The following is a 17972-nucleotide window of genomic DNA, read 5'->3' as shown; positions in this document are numbered from 1 at the left end:
GTCTATCACTGATGGGCATTTGGGTTGGTTCCAAGTCTTTGCTATTGTAAATAGTGCTGCAGCAAATGTGTGTGCATTTGTCTTTAGAGTAGAATGATTTATAATCCTTTAGGTATATACCCAGTAATGGGATTAGAGCTCCTAATAAGAAAGAAGAAGAAAGTGAATATAGGCTAAGCAACTAGGAGCAACTGCTATGAAGTAACTAATTTTCACCCAAATACTTAATACTTTAAAAGGAAACCTCTTTTCAGTCTTTTTCTAAAAGGTAGAATAGCTAAAGTCTCTACTTTGGTGATGCTCTTCTGAAATTCTATAACTTTGTATCAGATAATTGATATGGAAACTTTTATAATCTTTGAATTCTTAGAAAGGCACCAGACAGAAACTGCAGGTGAAAATAAATATAAAATATTTACCAACAAATGCCAGAGATCTTTAGTATTCAAATATACTAATTGTTTTTATAATTCAGAGATATCAGTTAATGCCTCGTGACTAGGGAATGGATTCTCTGATGGACCAGCAATGACTGTAAATGACTATTCTTTTAACATGAAAGCTCAGGCAAGACTGGATAGAAAAGACTAGCAGTAGTAATTAATGATGACACTTCAGCGTAGTGAAAGGAGAAAGCAACAGATATCCAGTTTCCTAAGAAGGAAGCCAAAGACAGTAGTTCTTAGTATGGAGCTTTATTGAGCCAACAATTTATTCTACACCTCAGAATATTTTGATAGTATTTTGATAAAAGCATACCAGCCAGTTAGTTAAGTAGATTAGGACATTAAATATAGTACACAGCACATTCTAGTCTATACTATAGTACTAGTATATAATATATATATATATATATATGCATATACTACTATATATATGCATATATATATAGTGGTATATACTTGTATATATTTATGTATACTAGTCTATATTATAGTATATACCACTATGTATATATACACATATATATAGTATATATATAGATATATATACATCTACTATATATCTACTATATATATAGATATCTGCTATATATATCTATCTACTATATGTATACTAGATAGTATATACTATATACTACATATTATACATATATGGTTATATAGATATATAGTATATATATGTAGTAGATATATATCTAGTGTGTGTGTATATATATATATATATATATATATAGTAGTATATACTAGTATATTTTGAGTAGGGATATACTACTACTACTACTATGCATATGCTATATATGCATACTAGTATATAGCACATTTTGCAATAATATAACTTTGTAAGGCACTTTAAAATATTCCCTACAAAAGAATGTAAATATCAGAAAGAGGATAGACACTGGAGTTGGAGTGTTTGGTAATTTTGCTATTTAGTAGTTGTTTTGAATATCAGCCAACTGTAACACTAATTATATGACCTTGGACAGTACATTTAACATTAATGTCTTAATCTGTCATCTATAAATGTATTTAAGACATTATGAGCTTAAGTGGAGTGCTATATTCAAAGCCAAGCAACACTTAACAAAAAAAATGGATGATAAATAATAGTTTAATAATATTCTAAGCAACAGTAACAGAGACATCAATAGCCAAGCAAGTTGTACAAAGAATGAGAATAAACAGTTAACAACAGAGTTAACCCCATCATATAATACATTTTGAATTTCTCTTCCAGAATAGTGATACTGACCTTTTTGGGAGTCATAGATGCTTTTGAGAATCTGATCAAAGCTATGTAGATTTTCTCCCAGATGGGAGATTGGGGAGGTGCATTCATACAATTTTGTGAACTTTCTAAGTCATTTGGGTTTTCTGAAGCTCTTCCATTGACACAAGATTAAGAATATCTACTTGAGAAGGAAAATACAGCACACTTTTTTGAAAATGCTGTATCCATCTTAAGATAATATATAATGACTCAAAAACAGCAAGCAAAAAAAGACAAGATTCATTAATAACTATAATATGGGTTGGCTAGGATCAGAGGAGGTAACTTCTGAAATTCCATATAAAGCCATAGAGGCTTATCATAGAATGCAGCAGTCTCTATTACAGTACCTGTAGGAATGGTGAAATGTGGTTATGTTGTTGGTAAAATCATTTCAAAGAAAACAGCTGATAACCCTGACCAAATGAATATTTCTCATTTAAAGCCCAAGAGTTGATTCTCTTGGGTTGGTAACAGGTGTGGAATGTTGACAGTACTTTTGGTTTATTCCACTTATTTAATTGTTTTTTTGAAGACTGTTTTATCTAAAGCAGTTATGTTCTCAACATTATCATTTTCTAAACTACATAAAACTCAAAGTCTTTTGGTTAGCGTTAAACTTTGACCCTTTTTAAAAATAACTACTGAAGGTTCTTCAGGTTTTTTTTGTTACTTACGGCTATGATAGTCTCAGATTATTTAGCCCTTCTAGTGAGAAAAAATTTTCTCATGAAGAGTCTGAAACAGTTTTTTGTATGTAATAAAAATATATAATTTACCATCTTAACCATGTTTAGATATACAATTCAGTGATATTAAGTATATTCATTAAAAATTTTAAATATGTATGTATATATAGTTTTAAATGATACTGCTAGAGTATTTTCACCTCTCAAGATCCTAACAATTTACATTATGCTTTTATTATATGTTTTTTCATGTAATCAACATTCTAACTACAGAAGTACTTAAGAACTTATGAAGTATTAAGGAGGCAAAAAAGTCAACTGTATAAATTTACTAGTTTACCTTTTCTATCCCACATTACTGTAAGCTTTCAATTTTAAAAATGGTATATTGTTTTTGATATTATTATTGCTATATTGTGTTTGCTTTTTTGTCTACTTAGTAGTGTTTATGAAGTTAATATTATCTGCATTATTTTCAATAAATTTAAACTTTTTCAATATGGTCAAATCTAATTTTTTTAGCAGTCTGTCTTCTAGAATTCTCTTATGAAGAACTTTTGTATACCTGAATGTCAATCTAGTTACAAGCCATTATTTTTTACATCAGCAAATTTTGAGACATAACTTGGTAAAGGGACTTATCCAAGGTAACACAACTCTGGACAAAGACTCAGAACTTCTGACTTACAACTTGGTGCTGTTTTCTCTATAGTCTCTGTCATTACTTACTCATTGATATTCTGAATCTATCCGCTTCTCATTATGCTACTCTACTACTATCCTAATTCAGACTCCTATGCCCAATTGTTGAATTGATTCATTTGGTCTTTCTTCTTTCATTCATGTTCTACTGCAATTCATTCTCTCCACTGAAACGAAAGCAAGTTTTTAAAAGGTAAAACTGATCATACTGTTATTTACTGCCTTCTTTCTAGAATGAATTCTCCGTTGTGATTTACTAGGCCTAGCATAGTCTGGCACCTGAATACTTCTTAAGGTTTATATATTACCTTTCATTATATTCTCTACTTTAGCCATTACTAGACTACTTATAGTTCTTAAAATAAACCACGTTCTTCCAATTCGATTTAGTCGTTAGTATGTCAAGGAAAGACTCAAATTGTAAACTTGGTTTTTCAAAGTTAAAAGGCTAGCCAAAGACCCATTATTGAGTAACATAATTATACAATCAAGTCTTGTCTCTTTAAAAGAATGACTCAAGAAGATAAAGGAATAAGATTATCAGAGGATGTATATAAAGGAGGGATTTTTTTCAAGGAAAAAAGATGCAATATGTGGCAAACTTGTTCACACTATTATGATCATTCAGTTTTCTAACTATTAATAGAAAGAACTGAAGAGATCATCTGATCAAGCTCTTAAATTTTACTCTAGTAAACCTATCTCCATAGAGGGCATATATTTGGCTTATGTTGAAATTTGTTTCAAGGCTAAGGCCATCTCTAAAATCAGATGACTCTAGCCATACCATCTTGACTCCATAAAGATAATTTTTTTCTAAAACATTTACTATATTTCTTGAAGTATATTGAATTATATAAATAACTCCTAATTTTAATATATCCAGACAAATAGGATGGGTGACATTGTTCTCTGTCATAGTCTCAATAACTGGCTTTGGAAGTATTTTTTTAAAAGGAAAAAAAATACTGACATTTTAGAAAATCATTGGTCAACTGCAGATTGGAAAGTTTTATTAAAATTGATTTAATCTTAATATTCTTTAAAAGAATCTGAAGAATATTTTGCATCTTAGCTAAAGCTAAGATGGATTATAAGAATTGTCCCTAGGAAGAAGTTTCCAGACATAGCTCCCCTGCATATAGGGTTCATGTCTTAGCCATTCAAATGTCCAAAGAATTTCATTTTTTTTTTTTCATTGTATTGACTGAAATTTTTTCAATAAAGTTTCTGAGAATGTTACTAGGTTATCACCATTCATAACTTTGTTGTAATCCCTTTGCTGATATTTTCTGTAGATAAGGTTAGTAGGTTTAAGGAAAGACAAGTAACTTCAGGTGGTAGAATAGAGGACACCTGGCCCTAGGTAGATGAGGTTTAGGAAAATGGAGCCTACAAAACACATTTTCACACTTTTGCCTAAGATGAAGCTTATATCAAGAGTGGGCATCAAGTGTTGTCTCTTTAAAAGAAGAAACATTCAAGAAGATAAAGAAGATTATCAGAGGATGTATATAAAGGATATTTTTTCTTTTTCTTTTTTTTTTGAAGATGGAGTCTCTATCACCCAAGCTGGAGTGCAGTGGCGTGATCTTGGCTCACTGCAACCCCTGCTGCCCAGGTTCAAGCAATTCTCCTTCCTCAGCCTCCCGAGTAGCTGGGATTACAGGTGCCTGCCACCATGCTTGGCTAATTTTTGTATTTTTTGTAGAGACAGGGTTTCAACATCTTGGCCAGGCTGGTCTTGAATTTCAGACCTCGTGATCTACCCGCCTTGGCCTCCTAAAGTGCTGGGATTACAGATGTGAGCTACCGCTCCTAGCCAGCATATTTTTCTCTTAAAGGAAAACAGATGGAATATTTGGCAAACATGTTTACACTATTATGATTATTTAATTTTCTAACTGGAAAGGATTGAAGAGATAATCTGATTCAGCTCTTAAATTTTTGTCAAGGAAACTGATCTCTATAAAGACTGTATATTCCACTTATGGTAACATTTGTTTCAAGGCCTTAAAAGCCCATATCTAAAATCACGTGACTCAGGCCAGTGCTCTAACCATATCATCCAACCAAAGATGATATCAACCATATCGTTTTTTCCTGCAAAAAAAGAAATTTTTATTGCACACAAGTTCAGACTCTGTACACTGGGGCTTTAACACTGAACTAACCTGACTCAGTCCCTGTCCTGGTGGTAAGCTATATGTTCTGGTATGAACAGAGAAACTATAAATAAATGAATATATCAATGAAATTGTTACTAATCAATACAATTAATGCTATAACAATATTGAGGGGTAAAGAGTGTTCATCTAAATATGATGCTCAAGGAAAACCTTTCTAAGGATGTGACATTTAAGCAAAAAATGGTCATTTTTATGTATTTTTGCAACATTGTGATCAAGTTGGATATACCAAGAAGCTGTCACACCACTAAAATTTCTTCTGAATTTCTAACATTCAGTTTCTGAGAAAACATGAAAACTTACCTTGCTTGTAAATTATAGACCACCTGCCCAGAACTCATTTTCAAATTGTTTCTAAACATATTATTTAATATCTAAAAAGAATTAAAACTATTGGCAACAATATAAAATGAGTTTTATTAAAACTGATTTAATTTTAATATTCTTAGAGCAATCTAAAGTACATTTTGTATTGTTTGCCCTAGGAACTCAAGAAAGATCTTCATTGTCACCATTTGCATCTCCAGAACAAAGATTTGAAAGCACAAATTAGACATATGATAGATCTAGCTTGTCTTCAAGAACAGCAACACAGGCAGACTGAGGCGTGAGTATATAGATTTACCTATTTTCCAATTTTAACACTGTAACTGAAGCACTGAAAGTTGATTTTATGTGTTACAGGATACATTATTTTTGTGAGTCTGCCTGAATAAGAAAACGTTGAGAGTTCTTTTCTTTCAATAAAAGTATGTTGTGTTGTTTTTACTTAATATATGCTATATAATACAAAATTGTCTTTTTTTTTTTTGAGACAGAGTTTTGCTCTTATTGCCAGGCTGGAATGCAATGGCTTGATCTTGGCTCACTGCAACCTCCGCCTCCCGGGTTCAAGCGATTCCTCCCGCCTCAGCCTCCTGAGTAGCTGAGATTACAGGAATGTGCCACCACACCCGCCTAATTTTGTATTTTTAGTAGAGATGGAATTTCTCTATGTTGGTCAGGCTCGTCTCAAACTCCCGACCTCAGGTGATCTGCCCACCTTGGCCTCCCAAAGTGCTAGGATTACAGGCATAAGCCACCGCGCCTGGCCACAAAATTTCATAAATACCTATACATTGAAAAGAAATCAGCCTTCTACCTCTATCTTCTAGCCATCCATGTCTCCTCTTAGTAGCAATTGCTATTAATACCACTTGAATTTTTAAGTAGGCAATTGTTAATTATTCAGAATTCCAGAATGATTTTTTGCTGTCATTACAGTGAAGTTGCTAAATAACAGGTGTCCTGATTTGTATGCGATGCTATAACAGTTCCTTTCTGTTCTCTCTTCTAGCTCAGTAGTAACATTAGTCATTTAGTTTTTATAATATAATAGTAAAAACAAAAAGTATTGCTCAATCCTTTTTGGCATGTTGGATACATCATCAATTCCTTAGGCATCACTTTGATGCTCTATACAAATGGGAAATTTACTTCTCTAAGGGCTTTCTGCTACTCTAAGAATCTATTAGGGTTCTACTAGTATGCTCAAATAACTGACAACTATCTTGATTTACAGGAAATCATATTACTATAGCTTTTTTTAAAAAAGAAAAATGGAAAACTTTGGGAGATAATCTTATGTGGATAGAAGCTCAAACTAATCTCCTTAAACTCTCTGTGTCTGTACCTAAAGTAGATACTGAATATTCATTTAGTAACACTCAAACCACTTACAAGAGCTGAAGTCATCAAGAAACGTTAATTTATTTTAACCATACTACATTTGCTACATCAGACTCTAGATTAATACACTATCTTAAGGTAAACATTTAGCTTTAAATGGGGGAAATAAGACTACCTCAATGGTTGAGAAAATTGGTGAACCAGAGCATCACAGAGGCAATGTGGCATAGAAGAAAGAGGATGACTTTTGGAATCAATCTTGAATTCTATGTTATATGAGCAGTATAACCTTACATTGATTATTTAGCTTTGCTAAGATGTAGTTTTCTTATATAAAAATAGATTATAATACATTTCACATAAAGATTTTGAATAGATTATAATACATTTCATATAAAGGTTTTGAAAAGATTGAATAAACATAAAAATAAATAACATGATATAATTCCTGTGTTATAGGTCTCTAGGACCACTTTCAGTTTCAGTGATTCATTAGGAGGACTCACAAAATTATCATATAGTTGTATTCTTAGCTGTGCTTTATTTCAGCAAGAGGATGCAAAGCAAAATTGGCAAAGAGAAAAGACACGGGACAAAGTCTGCAGGAACCCAGACACAAGGTTTCAAGAGTCTTCTTACAGTGGAATCACACAGAATGTGCACAATTCTTCCAGCAAAAAGTTGTGGCAGCGCATGTGAAATGTTGTCTGCTTTGGAAGCTCATTTGAGATCCATGTCCCAGGTTTTTATTAGGAGCCAGTTGCATAGGCACTTTCTGCCTAGGATGTACCAAAATTCCAGACTTTTCAAAAGGAAAGAAGGTGTTTTAGCATAAACCACATCGTTTGTGCAGTTTAAGCACAGTAAGCCACTCTTGTCATATGAGTACTGGAAATGATGGGAACCCTCCTGAAATCCATATTTTAAAACACCAGCCAGGTGTCAGCCTTACAACTAAGCCTTTCTTAGCAGTGTCAGACCTACTGTGATAACTTTCCTGTACTATGCAGATAGTGTAAATGCTAAATAAGTAATTGTTTTATTGACTTTGATTAATAACTTTTTCTTGTACTTGTTACCTACTTGACTTAAATGCAGTACCCTCCAGCAACCCACACCAAAAGGAAAGAGGTCACAATTGGTTGTGCTGCTATTGAAATATTTAAGACTCATAGGTGATAAGGTGGTATTTCCTCAGGATTCCAGGACTGAATCATTTCAAGATCATTGATGTTGTTAGGCGTCTTCCTTTACAGAAAAGTTAGGAACCACTGATTGAGTGTATAAATTTAAAACTGTTTAGCTGTGACATTTCCTCAGTGAACACTTACACAGAGGTCTGATACACAAAAAATTACATTCAGTCCTGTGCTAATTGTTGCTGATGAGGGAGATTTTGAGTTAGAGCCTTGAATCCAGTGCCCTAACCATTATTTATACTCCCTACCCTTATCCACAACTTTTCTCCTTAAAATCCCTTCAAGTGCCATTCCAAAAGCCATTTCTGTAAGTCATTTAACTTAAAGGAGACGTAGGTTGTGTTCTTTTGTTTTGTGTTTGTATATGTTTTAATGTTATATACCTAAAATATGTCTCATCATTTGACATAGTAATTTTTCATTTCAATTTGATGATAATTAGTAACAACATCTGTGTTTTAGAAATCACATTATGTTTTGCAAAAAGCATTTATGTACATTTAATTCATTTAGCCAGGTGCAGTGGCTTATCCCTGTAATCCCAGCAATTTGGGAGATGGAGGCAACAGGATCTCATGTGGCTAGGTTTTTGAGGCCAACCTGAGCAACATAGCAAGACCCCATCTCTACCAAACAAAAAAAAATTAGGTGTGGTGGCACACATCTGGGGTCCTAGTTGCTTGGGAGCCTGAGGCGGGAGGATCAAGTGAGCCGAGGAGTTCAAGGCTACAATGAGATGATCATGCCACTGCACTCGAGCCTGGACCACAGAGTGAAACCCTGTCTCTAAAAGACAAATAAACAAATATACTAAATTCATTTAGTCCTCAAAGCAATCTCCTATTATAGTTAGTGGCTATTTACTTGTCCCTCATGTTATAGAGGTCATGTAGAAGCAAATGAAGACTAATTGAGACTCAAACATGGTTCATACATGGAAAATTATTTTAATGATATGGTAATACTTCAGGTATTAAATAAAAGAACTAAAAGTATTTAAAATGAAATGGAATATTTATCTCTTCTTTCTTGTCATCTTCTGTGTATAGAGTATTGAATGCTTTACTTCCAGCCCTAAGAAAACAATATTGCACATTAAAAGAAGCTGGCCTATCAAATGCTGCTTTTGAGTCTGACTTCAAAGAAATTGAACATTTGGTAGAGAGGAAAAAAGTGGTAGTTTGGGCTGACCAAACTACTGAACAACCAAACCAAAACGATCTACCAGCAATTTCAGTTCTTATGACCTTTCCACAACTTGGACCAGTTCAGCCTATTTCTTGTTGTAAGTATAACTTTTGTTTTAAGTAGATACTAACATTATTTCTAAAGAGAACCTTTGTATATCAGTCTAAAAACAGTTAATTTTTAATAGGTTTGGCTATTTTATGAAAATTAATGGGAAATTTGGCTTTATAATCATTTCAATTAACCAGTATCTTCCAAATATCTAGAGCATGTATGCATTGATGTTCTAAATAACTCTAGCAGTAAAATTCATTTTACCCTCGTTTCATTTCTTTTTTTTTTTTTTTTTTTTTTTTTTTTTGAGACAGGGTCTCACTCTGTCTCCCAAACTGGAGTGTAATGGCACAATCAAAGCTCACTGCAGCCTCCACCTCCTGGGCTTTAGCAATCCTCCCTCTTCACACTTCAGCCCCACAAGTAGCTGGGACTTAAAGGCATGCCTGACTTTTTTTTCTGTAGAAACAAAGTTTCACTATGTTGCCCAGGCTGTCCTCAAACTCCTGGGCTCAAGCAGTTCTCTGCCTTGGCCTCCCAAATTTCTGAGTTTATAGGCCTGACCCACAGTGCCTGACCCATTTTACCTATTTTTGATGGAATAATTTTGTTTCCCATCCTTCTTTAAAATGTAACTTCTATTAAGGGCAGGAAATTGTAATTAATCATAACATATTCTGTAATAATAATCTGTTCTTAAAGTCAACTAACAATGTACAGTTTACTATTTTTCTATTGACAAATCACTTGATACTTCTCTCTCACGTAAACAAAGCTAACATATAATCATAGTTAAGAAAAAAATTCAGACAGTGTAGAAGAAAATAAGAAATAGAGTGCCGTCTTAAACTTTTCCCAGAACCTTAATTTTATGCCATATCTCAGAGATTAAATGCTATTAAGAATTTATTTTTGCAGTGAGTGTGTAATACAAATGTATTTGTATCACATAAAGTTTTCTGTTAAGTTTCACATGAATGCTAGCACATTATACATAGTGGTCTGCAACGTTTTTGTTTAGTTTATTATGCTTATTGGTTTTACTTGTTTATTATAAATATTTTTGAGGTACATACATGAAGAATCTACCTCATATTTTTATTCTTTTTGAAAATCGAGAGAATAAATGTACCATAATTTAATTAACCTTTTTTCTATTAGTGAACAGTACAATCAGAAAACATATCTGTGTATTCACATTTGTGCATGCATAACAGATTCTTAGAAGCTGATTTGCCAGGTTAAAGGACATATAATATTTTTTTCAATGTATCATTTTAGACTGCTTTTCAAAATTTTTTTTCCTATACTTAGTGCACATGAGAGTACCTGTTTCATCTTTACCTAAACCAAAAATAGTGACAACAGCAATAATAATAATGCATAGTGTTTTAAAATTTTTAACTCTCAGATTACTGATGAGGCTGATTCATACCCTGTGATGTATCCTTTGCTCATTTGCACTAGTGAAGATTTTTGTTTATTTGTTAGGAGTTTGAGGGTTTTTTTTTTTTGCTTGGCACTTTGTATCTGATAACTCTCTTTTCATTTGGTGCTGCTTTATTTTTTTTATATATGTTGAGCAATAATTGATCAATTTATTGGACTTTTAATTTTCATATAGTCAAATCTGCCTACATTTTCCATTATGGGTAATTTCCTGGGTATCTGGTGCTTGTTAGCCTTTCACTCCCCACTACAGTCCATTTTTCTTTTTCTTTTTTTTCTTTTTTTTTTTTTTTTTGAGACGGAGTTTCACTCTCATTACCCAGGCTGGAGTGCAATGGCACGATCTCGGCTCACTGCAACCTCCGCCTCCTGGGTTCAAGCAATTCTCCTGCCTCAGCCTCCCGAGTAGCTGGTATTATAGGCACACGCCACCATGCTCAGCTAATTTTTTATATTTTTAGTAGAGACGGGGTTTCACCATGTTGACCAGGGTGGTCTCGATCTCTTGACCTCGTGATCCACCCGCCTCGGCCTCCCAAAGTGCTGGGATTACAGGCAGTCCATTTTTCTTACGTGAACTAAATGTGTGCTGGATCATTTGGCTCCAGTGTGTCCCAGCACACATTTGGCCCACTTGAGACAGACTATAGTTGGGAGTGAAGGACTAACAAATAAGACCTTTTTCACAGAGAATAATAATCTGTTGAAGTCAGATTTTATGTTAAATGTTGTACCTCTCAATACAATCTGACTTCTAGCCTATTGAAATATTTTTTCAGTCTTTGGATTTTATTAGTTTTACTAGATTGTGCCTAGTTGACTTTATTTTTACTTCTCGTAAGTGGGTTCCTGACTTTCTGAATTTATGTCTACATTATCTTTCATTGGTTTTGGAAAATTCTTAACCATTATCTCTTCACTTACTGCTTTTACCACTTTTGCTCTCTCTATTTCTGGGACATCAGTTATATTGCATGGCACTTTCTAATTGTATTGTCTATGCCTTTTACTCTTTTACTTTTAATGTTTTTTTCTCTCCCTGGATAATTTTGTTTCTCACATTCTGCAGTTTACTTAAGTAATCTAGAGATTATTAAAGACTATGGGAGGATTGTATAGGCTATGTGCAAATGCTATATTATTTTATATATAAAGGATCTGAGCATCCATGAGTATGGTCTTGCAACCTATCCCTCACAGCTACTGAGAGATGACTATAATTTAAAGTCTGTGAGAATTCCAAAGTCTGTAACCATTGGGTCTGTTGATACTGATTTTTTTGCATGTGGTCTTATTTTCTCATATGTGTGCTAATTTTTTGTGTGCCAGTCAGGCATTTGCAAAATTGTTTGTAGAATATTTTGATGTATCTGATCATGATATTAAATATCTCAGAGAATATTTACAATCGCTTCTTCCAGACTCAAGGTAGCATTAGCAATTCAAAATCACCTCACTCTTATTTCAAAAACTAAGATAATTTGATACTAAACTGTAGTTTCTTGAGGGCCTGCCGATTTCTGATTTGCCCTCTATGGTATAGCTAGCTGTTCAGAGTCCCAACTCAAAGCAAGGAAGACTTAGAAATACCCTAAATTCCAGTTCCAGAAACCTGTTCACACAAAGCTCTTAACACTGTTGCTACGCTTTTCTGCCAGCTTCTCTAGCATAAGCAAACAACCTCCAGGGAAAATTAGCTGACGTTACAGAAATTACCTTCCTGAGCCTCCAGTTTCCTCCTGATGCTCACCTATAATTTTTCACCATCTTATTAATAATCCAGCACCTTCAAACAGATGTTTTTTATATTTTGTCCAGACTTTTCGTTGCCTTCAGAAGAAGATTGGTCTCAGTTATCTCCATCTTCATTATGAGCAGAAATTCCCTATATTACACTTTTACATTAAGAAGATGGGAAAGTTGGATAGATTCTCTTAAAATATATATATTGTGTAACAAACATATATTATTTTTCTTTTAATAAAGCATTAGACTTGACCTAGTTGCAGTCTCTGGAAAGCAAAACTTAAGATTTTTTTCTGATTCTCTCAGACCTTTTGGGCATGATTCTTTTTTTATAATGTACTCAAGATGTTAGAGAGGAAATAGGATTTTAACACCAAGATTGAGAAATACTGACCACCTGCTATATGATGCTCATTATTCCTTATTTAAAAATCCATATTGCACATACAGTATAATTGCATAGACTATGCTTGTCAACAATAAAATAAAAGAATTTACTCGACTCTTAATTCCTTTTCATATATTTTTGAAGGAAAGACTTGAAGCCATGTTACATTTTATAATTACATGTTTTCTTTTAAAAACATATTAGAAAATGGGTTTTGTTTTTATAATATTTTGTTCTCTGTTGGTTACTTTACTATTTCATTAAAATGATTTTAGAAATTTTTAATTATGTCTTATCCATTCCATGAATTATGTATGTTGTATACATGATGAATAGTATCAAAGAGGAATAAAAGGAGCGGTGTTTATAAGTGAGTTCAAGCGCCTTAGGGACCTATAAGAGTATTTACTAGATTAACTACATTCTTTTTACTTAAATACACACACATGGGGTGCTTTTAAGAACCTGGACCAGGCGTAGCGGCTCATACCTGCAATCCCAGTATTTTTGGAGACTGAGGCAGCAAGACCAGCCTGAGCAACATGGCAAAAATCCTGTCTCTACAAAAAATCCAAAACTTAGCTGGGCATAGTGGCCCATGTCTCTAATCCTAGCTACTTGGGCCGCTGAACTGGGAGCATCACTTGAGCCTGGAAAGTTGAGGCTGCAGTGAGCCAAGATTGCACCATTGTACTCCAGCCTAGGCAACAAAGGCAGACTCTGTCTTAAAAAAAACAATGAGATTAACTATAATTAATATAGCCTATACTCTATTGTTGGGCATTTGGCTTGTTTAATAAATTTTTACTATTATTGCACATAGTTTTTTAGTAAGCAAATGTGTATATTTATCTTTGTGCTCATATCTGATTATCCCTACAATAAATTCTAAGCAGTAAAATTTCTGGCTCAAGATAAATGCACATTATACAAAATTTGCAATATGTATTGCCAAGTAACTCCCCTCCTTCAAATGATTTTAACCCACATCAAGCAGTATAAAAGAATGAGCTTTTTTTTTAGCCTCACCAGCTTTTGATGTTAAAATATTTTTAATTTCTACTTTTAGTAAATCAATTACAAACATGTATATAAGCACAAAGAATACCATGAGTACCATGTGCCCAACACCTAACTTTAAAAACTTATAAGCTCATGTCTAGTCTTGAGAACCCATCTGCTTTCCTCCATCCCAGCTCTTACACTAGATTATTCTGAAGTAGATCTCAGACAGCATATCATTTCTTCCATTTATATCGTGTATAAAAGAAAAATGTCATCAAATATCTAATGTGTTCAAATTTCCCCCATTATCTCATAAATTATTTGTTTCTTTGATTTGTTTCAATTAAGATCCAAACAAGGTTCATACCTATGCAGTCTTTTTTCATCTGGGACACTCTCCCTCTTTTGTCTTTGCTCATTTTTTGGTTGGTGCAGAAGTAATCACAATTTTCACCATTGAAAGGCAATGCTTGTTGATACTTTGCCAATAATCATAAATATTATCTTTTTTCCATTTTCATTACTAACATAGTTGAGTGTGTTTTTTTAAGAGTTGTTTTTCTGTGAATTGCCTAGCCATCATTTGAACATTTTTCTGATATTGTCGTTTTTGTAACAATTGTTCCTTTTTTACAAGAGCTAAAGTGTAAGGTTATTTTTTTCATTCATTCAACTGTGTTTAACTTAGAGAGTATTTCAGGCACTTGTCTGATGATAGGGATCAAAGTATGAAACAAACTTCACCACCCTCAAGGAGCTCAAATCTAGTAGAGAAAGACAATAATATGGTAAGTAAAGTAAACAGAATGCTAGAAGGTAGTACATGCTATAAGAAAGAAATAAAGGGAGTTTAGGAGTGTGGCCAGAGAGGAGAGATTGCTCTTTTCAATAGCAGGATCAGGGAGGATCTCGCTGATAAAACTTGAAGGAGGTCACAGGATTAGCTATATGAATATCTGGGAGAAGAAACTTTTTTAGGTATAGGGACACAATCACAGTGCAAAATCTCTAACACAGAAATTTAACCTGACATATTCAAAGGCTGTTGAGGATATATAACTGGTACAAAGAAAAAGAGAATGAAAGTAGATAATGAGATCAGAGAGATAAAGGGAAGGAAAGCAGATGTAGTCTAAAAAACTAAATTAAGTCCTTATAGTAGCCTACAAGGCTATAAGGACTTACAGGTTACTATAAGGACTTAATTAGTCTTTTACCGTGAATAAAACAGGGAGCCATGGCATGGTCTGAACAGAAATGTAACATATCTCAATTGTGCTTTTAAAGGATCTCTCTAACTGCTGTGTTGAGAATAGATTATACTATGGCAAGGGCTGAAACATGAGAGGTTACTGGAATAACCCAAGCAAAAGATGGTGGTAATTCAGACCAGGTTAATAGCCGTGGGTTTGGTGAGAAGTGGTCAGATTCTAAAATGTTTTGAAGGTAGAGCCAGCAAGATTTCCAAGAAAATTAGTTTTAGAATAGGAGAGAAAGAAAGACCTAAGACTGACTCTAAAATTTTTGAACTTAGCTTCTGAAAGAATTGAGTCACCTTCAGAGAGATAGGGAAGACTTCAAATGAAGCAAGTTTACAGGATGGACGTTGTAAAAAATTAGGAGTTCTGTTCTAGCCATGTTAAATTTGTCTAAGATACATCCAAGTGGAGACATGTAGGCAGTTAAGAATCTGAAGTTCAGGAGAGAAGTCTAAGCTAAAATATAAATTTAAGAGTTGTTAACATTTAGATGATATTTAAAGCAATAGGACAGGATGAAATCACTAAGGGATATTAACTTTTTTCTGTAACATATATGGTATAACTATACCCTTCAAGTTTTACCACTTACTCTTGCTTTTGTTTGAGGTTTCCTTTTTAATGCTGAGAGTTAAAACTTTTATGTAGTAAAATAGCTTTCTCTTTCAATGCCTTTGGGATCTTTCCTCATATGGCTTTTCCATTCAACAGTTTTTTAATTATCCCTTCCACTTTCTCCTAATTTATGTTAGTGTTAAATGATAGGCAAGAATCTAACTTTATTTTTTCCAAGGAGACTAGCATTCTTATATAGATATACTGGAAATTCATTCCTACAGCACCTGTGTTTTTTGTACAGTAAATAGTCATATGTACTATTTACTGAATTTCTACTCTTATTTTGCCTGTTTGTCTGTCTTAGGGCTAGGAGCTGTTATTTTAATACGTGATACTTTATAGTATCTTTTTTATGTAGCATGCTAACCCTTCTTCATTATTCTTGATCTGAAAAATATTCTTTGCTTTGTCTAGGAAATCAATATCAGAATTGTTTCCAGTTTCAAGGAAATACAGTTTTTTTAATTCATAAATTAACTTCACGTATTTCCAATATCAAATCTTCTTTCTCTAGAATTGTTTGTCTCTCTGTATTCTTATCTTTTTATATGTTTCTCAGCAAAGTTTCAGAGTTTTCTTTATAAGTGTTTTATACATTTGACTGAAGAGATCCCCATATGCAATATTTGTATTTTTGTGACATGGACTACTTTTTACTTTTCTTAAACTAATAAGCCTAAATTCTTACTCAGGAAAAAAAACTAATTTTGTAAATTTTATTAATTTTAATTTTTTGCCAATAACTAGACTTGATTTTTGAATAGATATTTGAGTTGAGATCTTTACCTACAAACTACAAGTGTATTGACTAAGAGTAAAATATGTACCTGTTTTGGGGTCTGGAAAACAGATAGCACACTCAGTGTAAGACTGGAGTGCTGACAGAAAGATTTATTTATGGAACTGATAAAATTTCTGACATTAAATGAAAAGTCAGGATTTCTTCATTATCCATCTGGAAACTCACATTTGGTCATATTTCTGTCTGAAACCTTTCCTTTTTTAAAATTTTGCACCCGATGTCAGTGATTTTATCTTAAAAGTACAATAAAAGATACTAGGAGAACCAGTCTCTTATATAGTACAGATATTCTGATTGAATATAGAGTTCACGCATAAGTTTAAGTTTCTCCTAAAATTACTTGAATACAAGGAAATTTTGTTTAAAAGATAGGAAATCTCTTTACTAATTTCTCATATAGCAAATATAAGGCAGCAAAATGTTAATAAACCAAATTTTCCATATTTTTCCATTTGGCAACAATATTTAATCATGAAACAATGGAAATTATGCTTTTAGCCCTAAATACATTTTGTTTGACTCATCATTCCCATGTATATAAGACAGTATTTGGTTATTCATCTTTAGCTGCAAATATTACTGTGAATTAAAAGGTTCTTTTTATTGTCTCTTCTTTTCCATCTTTGGTAAAGTGTAAATACTGGGTAAATAAGACTGAGAGAGAAACATGATATCTACTATCTCCCACAGAGAAATATCAAAGTTTATTTATTGATTTATTATTCAAAGTGCTGGATTAATTTAAAGGACTGCAATAGTTGCCTGATACATAGGAAACTGTTGTTAACTATATATCCCTAACCATGATGGTGTCTCATAAGTGTATTATAAAATGTTTATTAGTGTGGTTAATTTCGTGGTAGCTTTTATTAGTTTGGTTAATTTAATGTTACCTTACCTTATAAGATAAGGTTTCATATCTTATAAATAGTTAAAATTCATTTACCTGTATCATTTGCAGCTATGAATTCTATGAGTCATAAGGCTGTTAAAAAGAGTCCAGATTTATGATGAGTACACTAATTGTATCAATCATTTGTAGCCTAGAAGTGTTTATTGCAATGCATATATTAATATTTGATTTCGCTTTAGAACTTCACCAACTAATTTTGATTTAGCATAGTTTCCTAGAATATCTCCTCACGTACATATTAACAGGAGTGCTTGCAAAAGAAGAATCCTTGCCATCATTTTGTACCATGCCTCAATTAGATTTAATCCCATTCATCAATGTCTCCGTGTCATGAACCCTACTTTGCAGCCTGTGACTCATGTTTGCTAAATACTGCATTCTGCCTTTACA

At 33.1% G+C, this 17972-nt stretch overlaps 1 protein-coding gene across 5 annotated transcripts in view; it reads left to right on the top strand.

The window, feature by feature from the left end:
* Positions 1–17972, top strand: part of KIF18A (kinesin family member 18A) — a 90098-nt gene that overhangs the window by 47431 nt on the left and 24695 nt on the right. For all 5 annotated transcript variants that reach the window (XM_035262285.3, XM_035262283.3, XM_035262284.3 and 2 more), the window contains 2 exons: positions 5779–5900; positions 9210–9445. In XM_035262285.3, coding sequence (XP_035118176.3) covers positions 5779–5900; positions 9210–9445 — 358 coding nt within the window. The remainder of the gene's footprint in view (positions 1–5778; positions 5901–9209; positions 9446–17972) is intronic.

The sequence above is a fragment of the Callithrix jacchus genome, chromosome 10 (genome assembly GCF_049354715.1).
Source record: "Callithrix jacchus isolate 240 chromosome 10, calJac240_pri, whole genome shotgun sequence".
In the NCBI taxonomy this organism is placed as follows: Eukaryota; Metazoa; Chordata; class Mammalia; order Primates; family Cebidae; genus Callithrix; species Callithrix jacchus.
The sequence above is the reverse complement of the archived record's forward strand: the minus strand, read 5'-3'. Positions and strand labels throughout refer to the sequence as shown.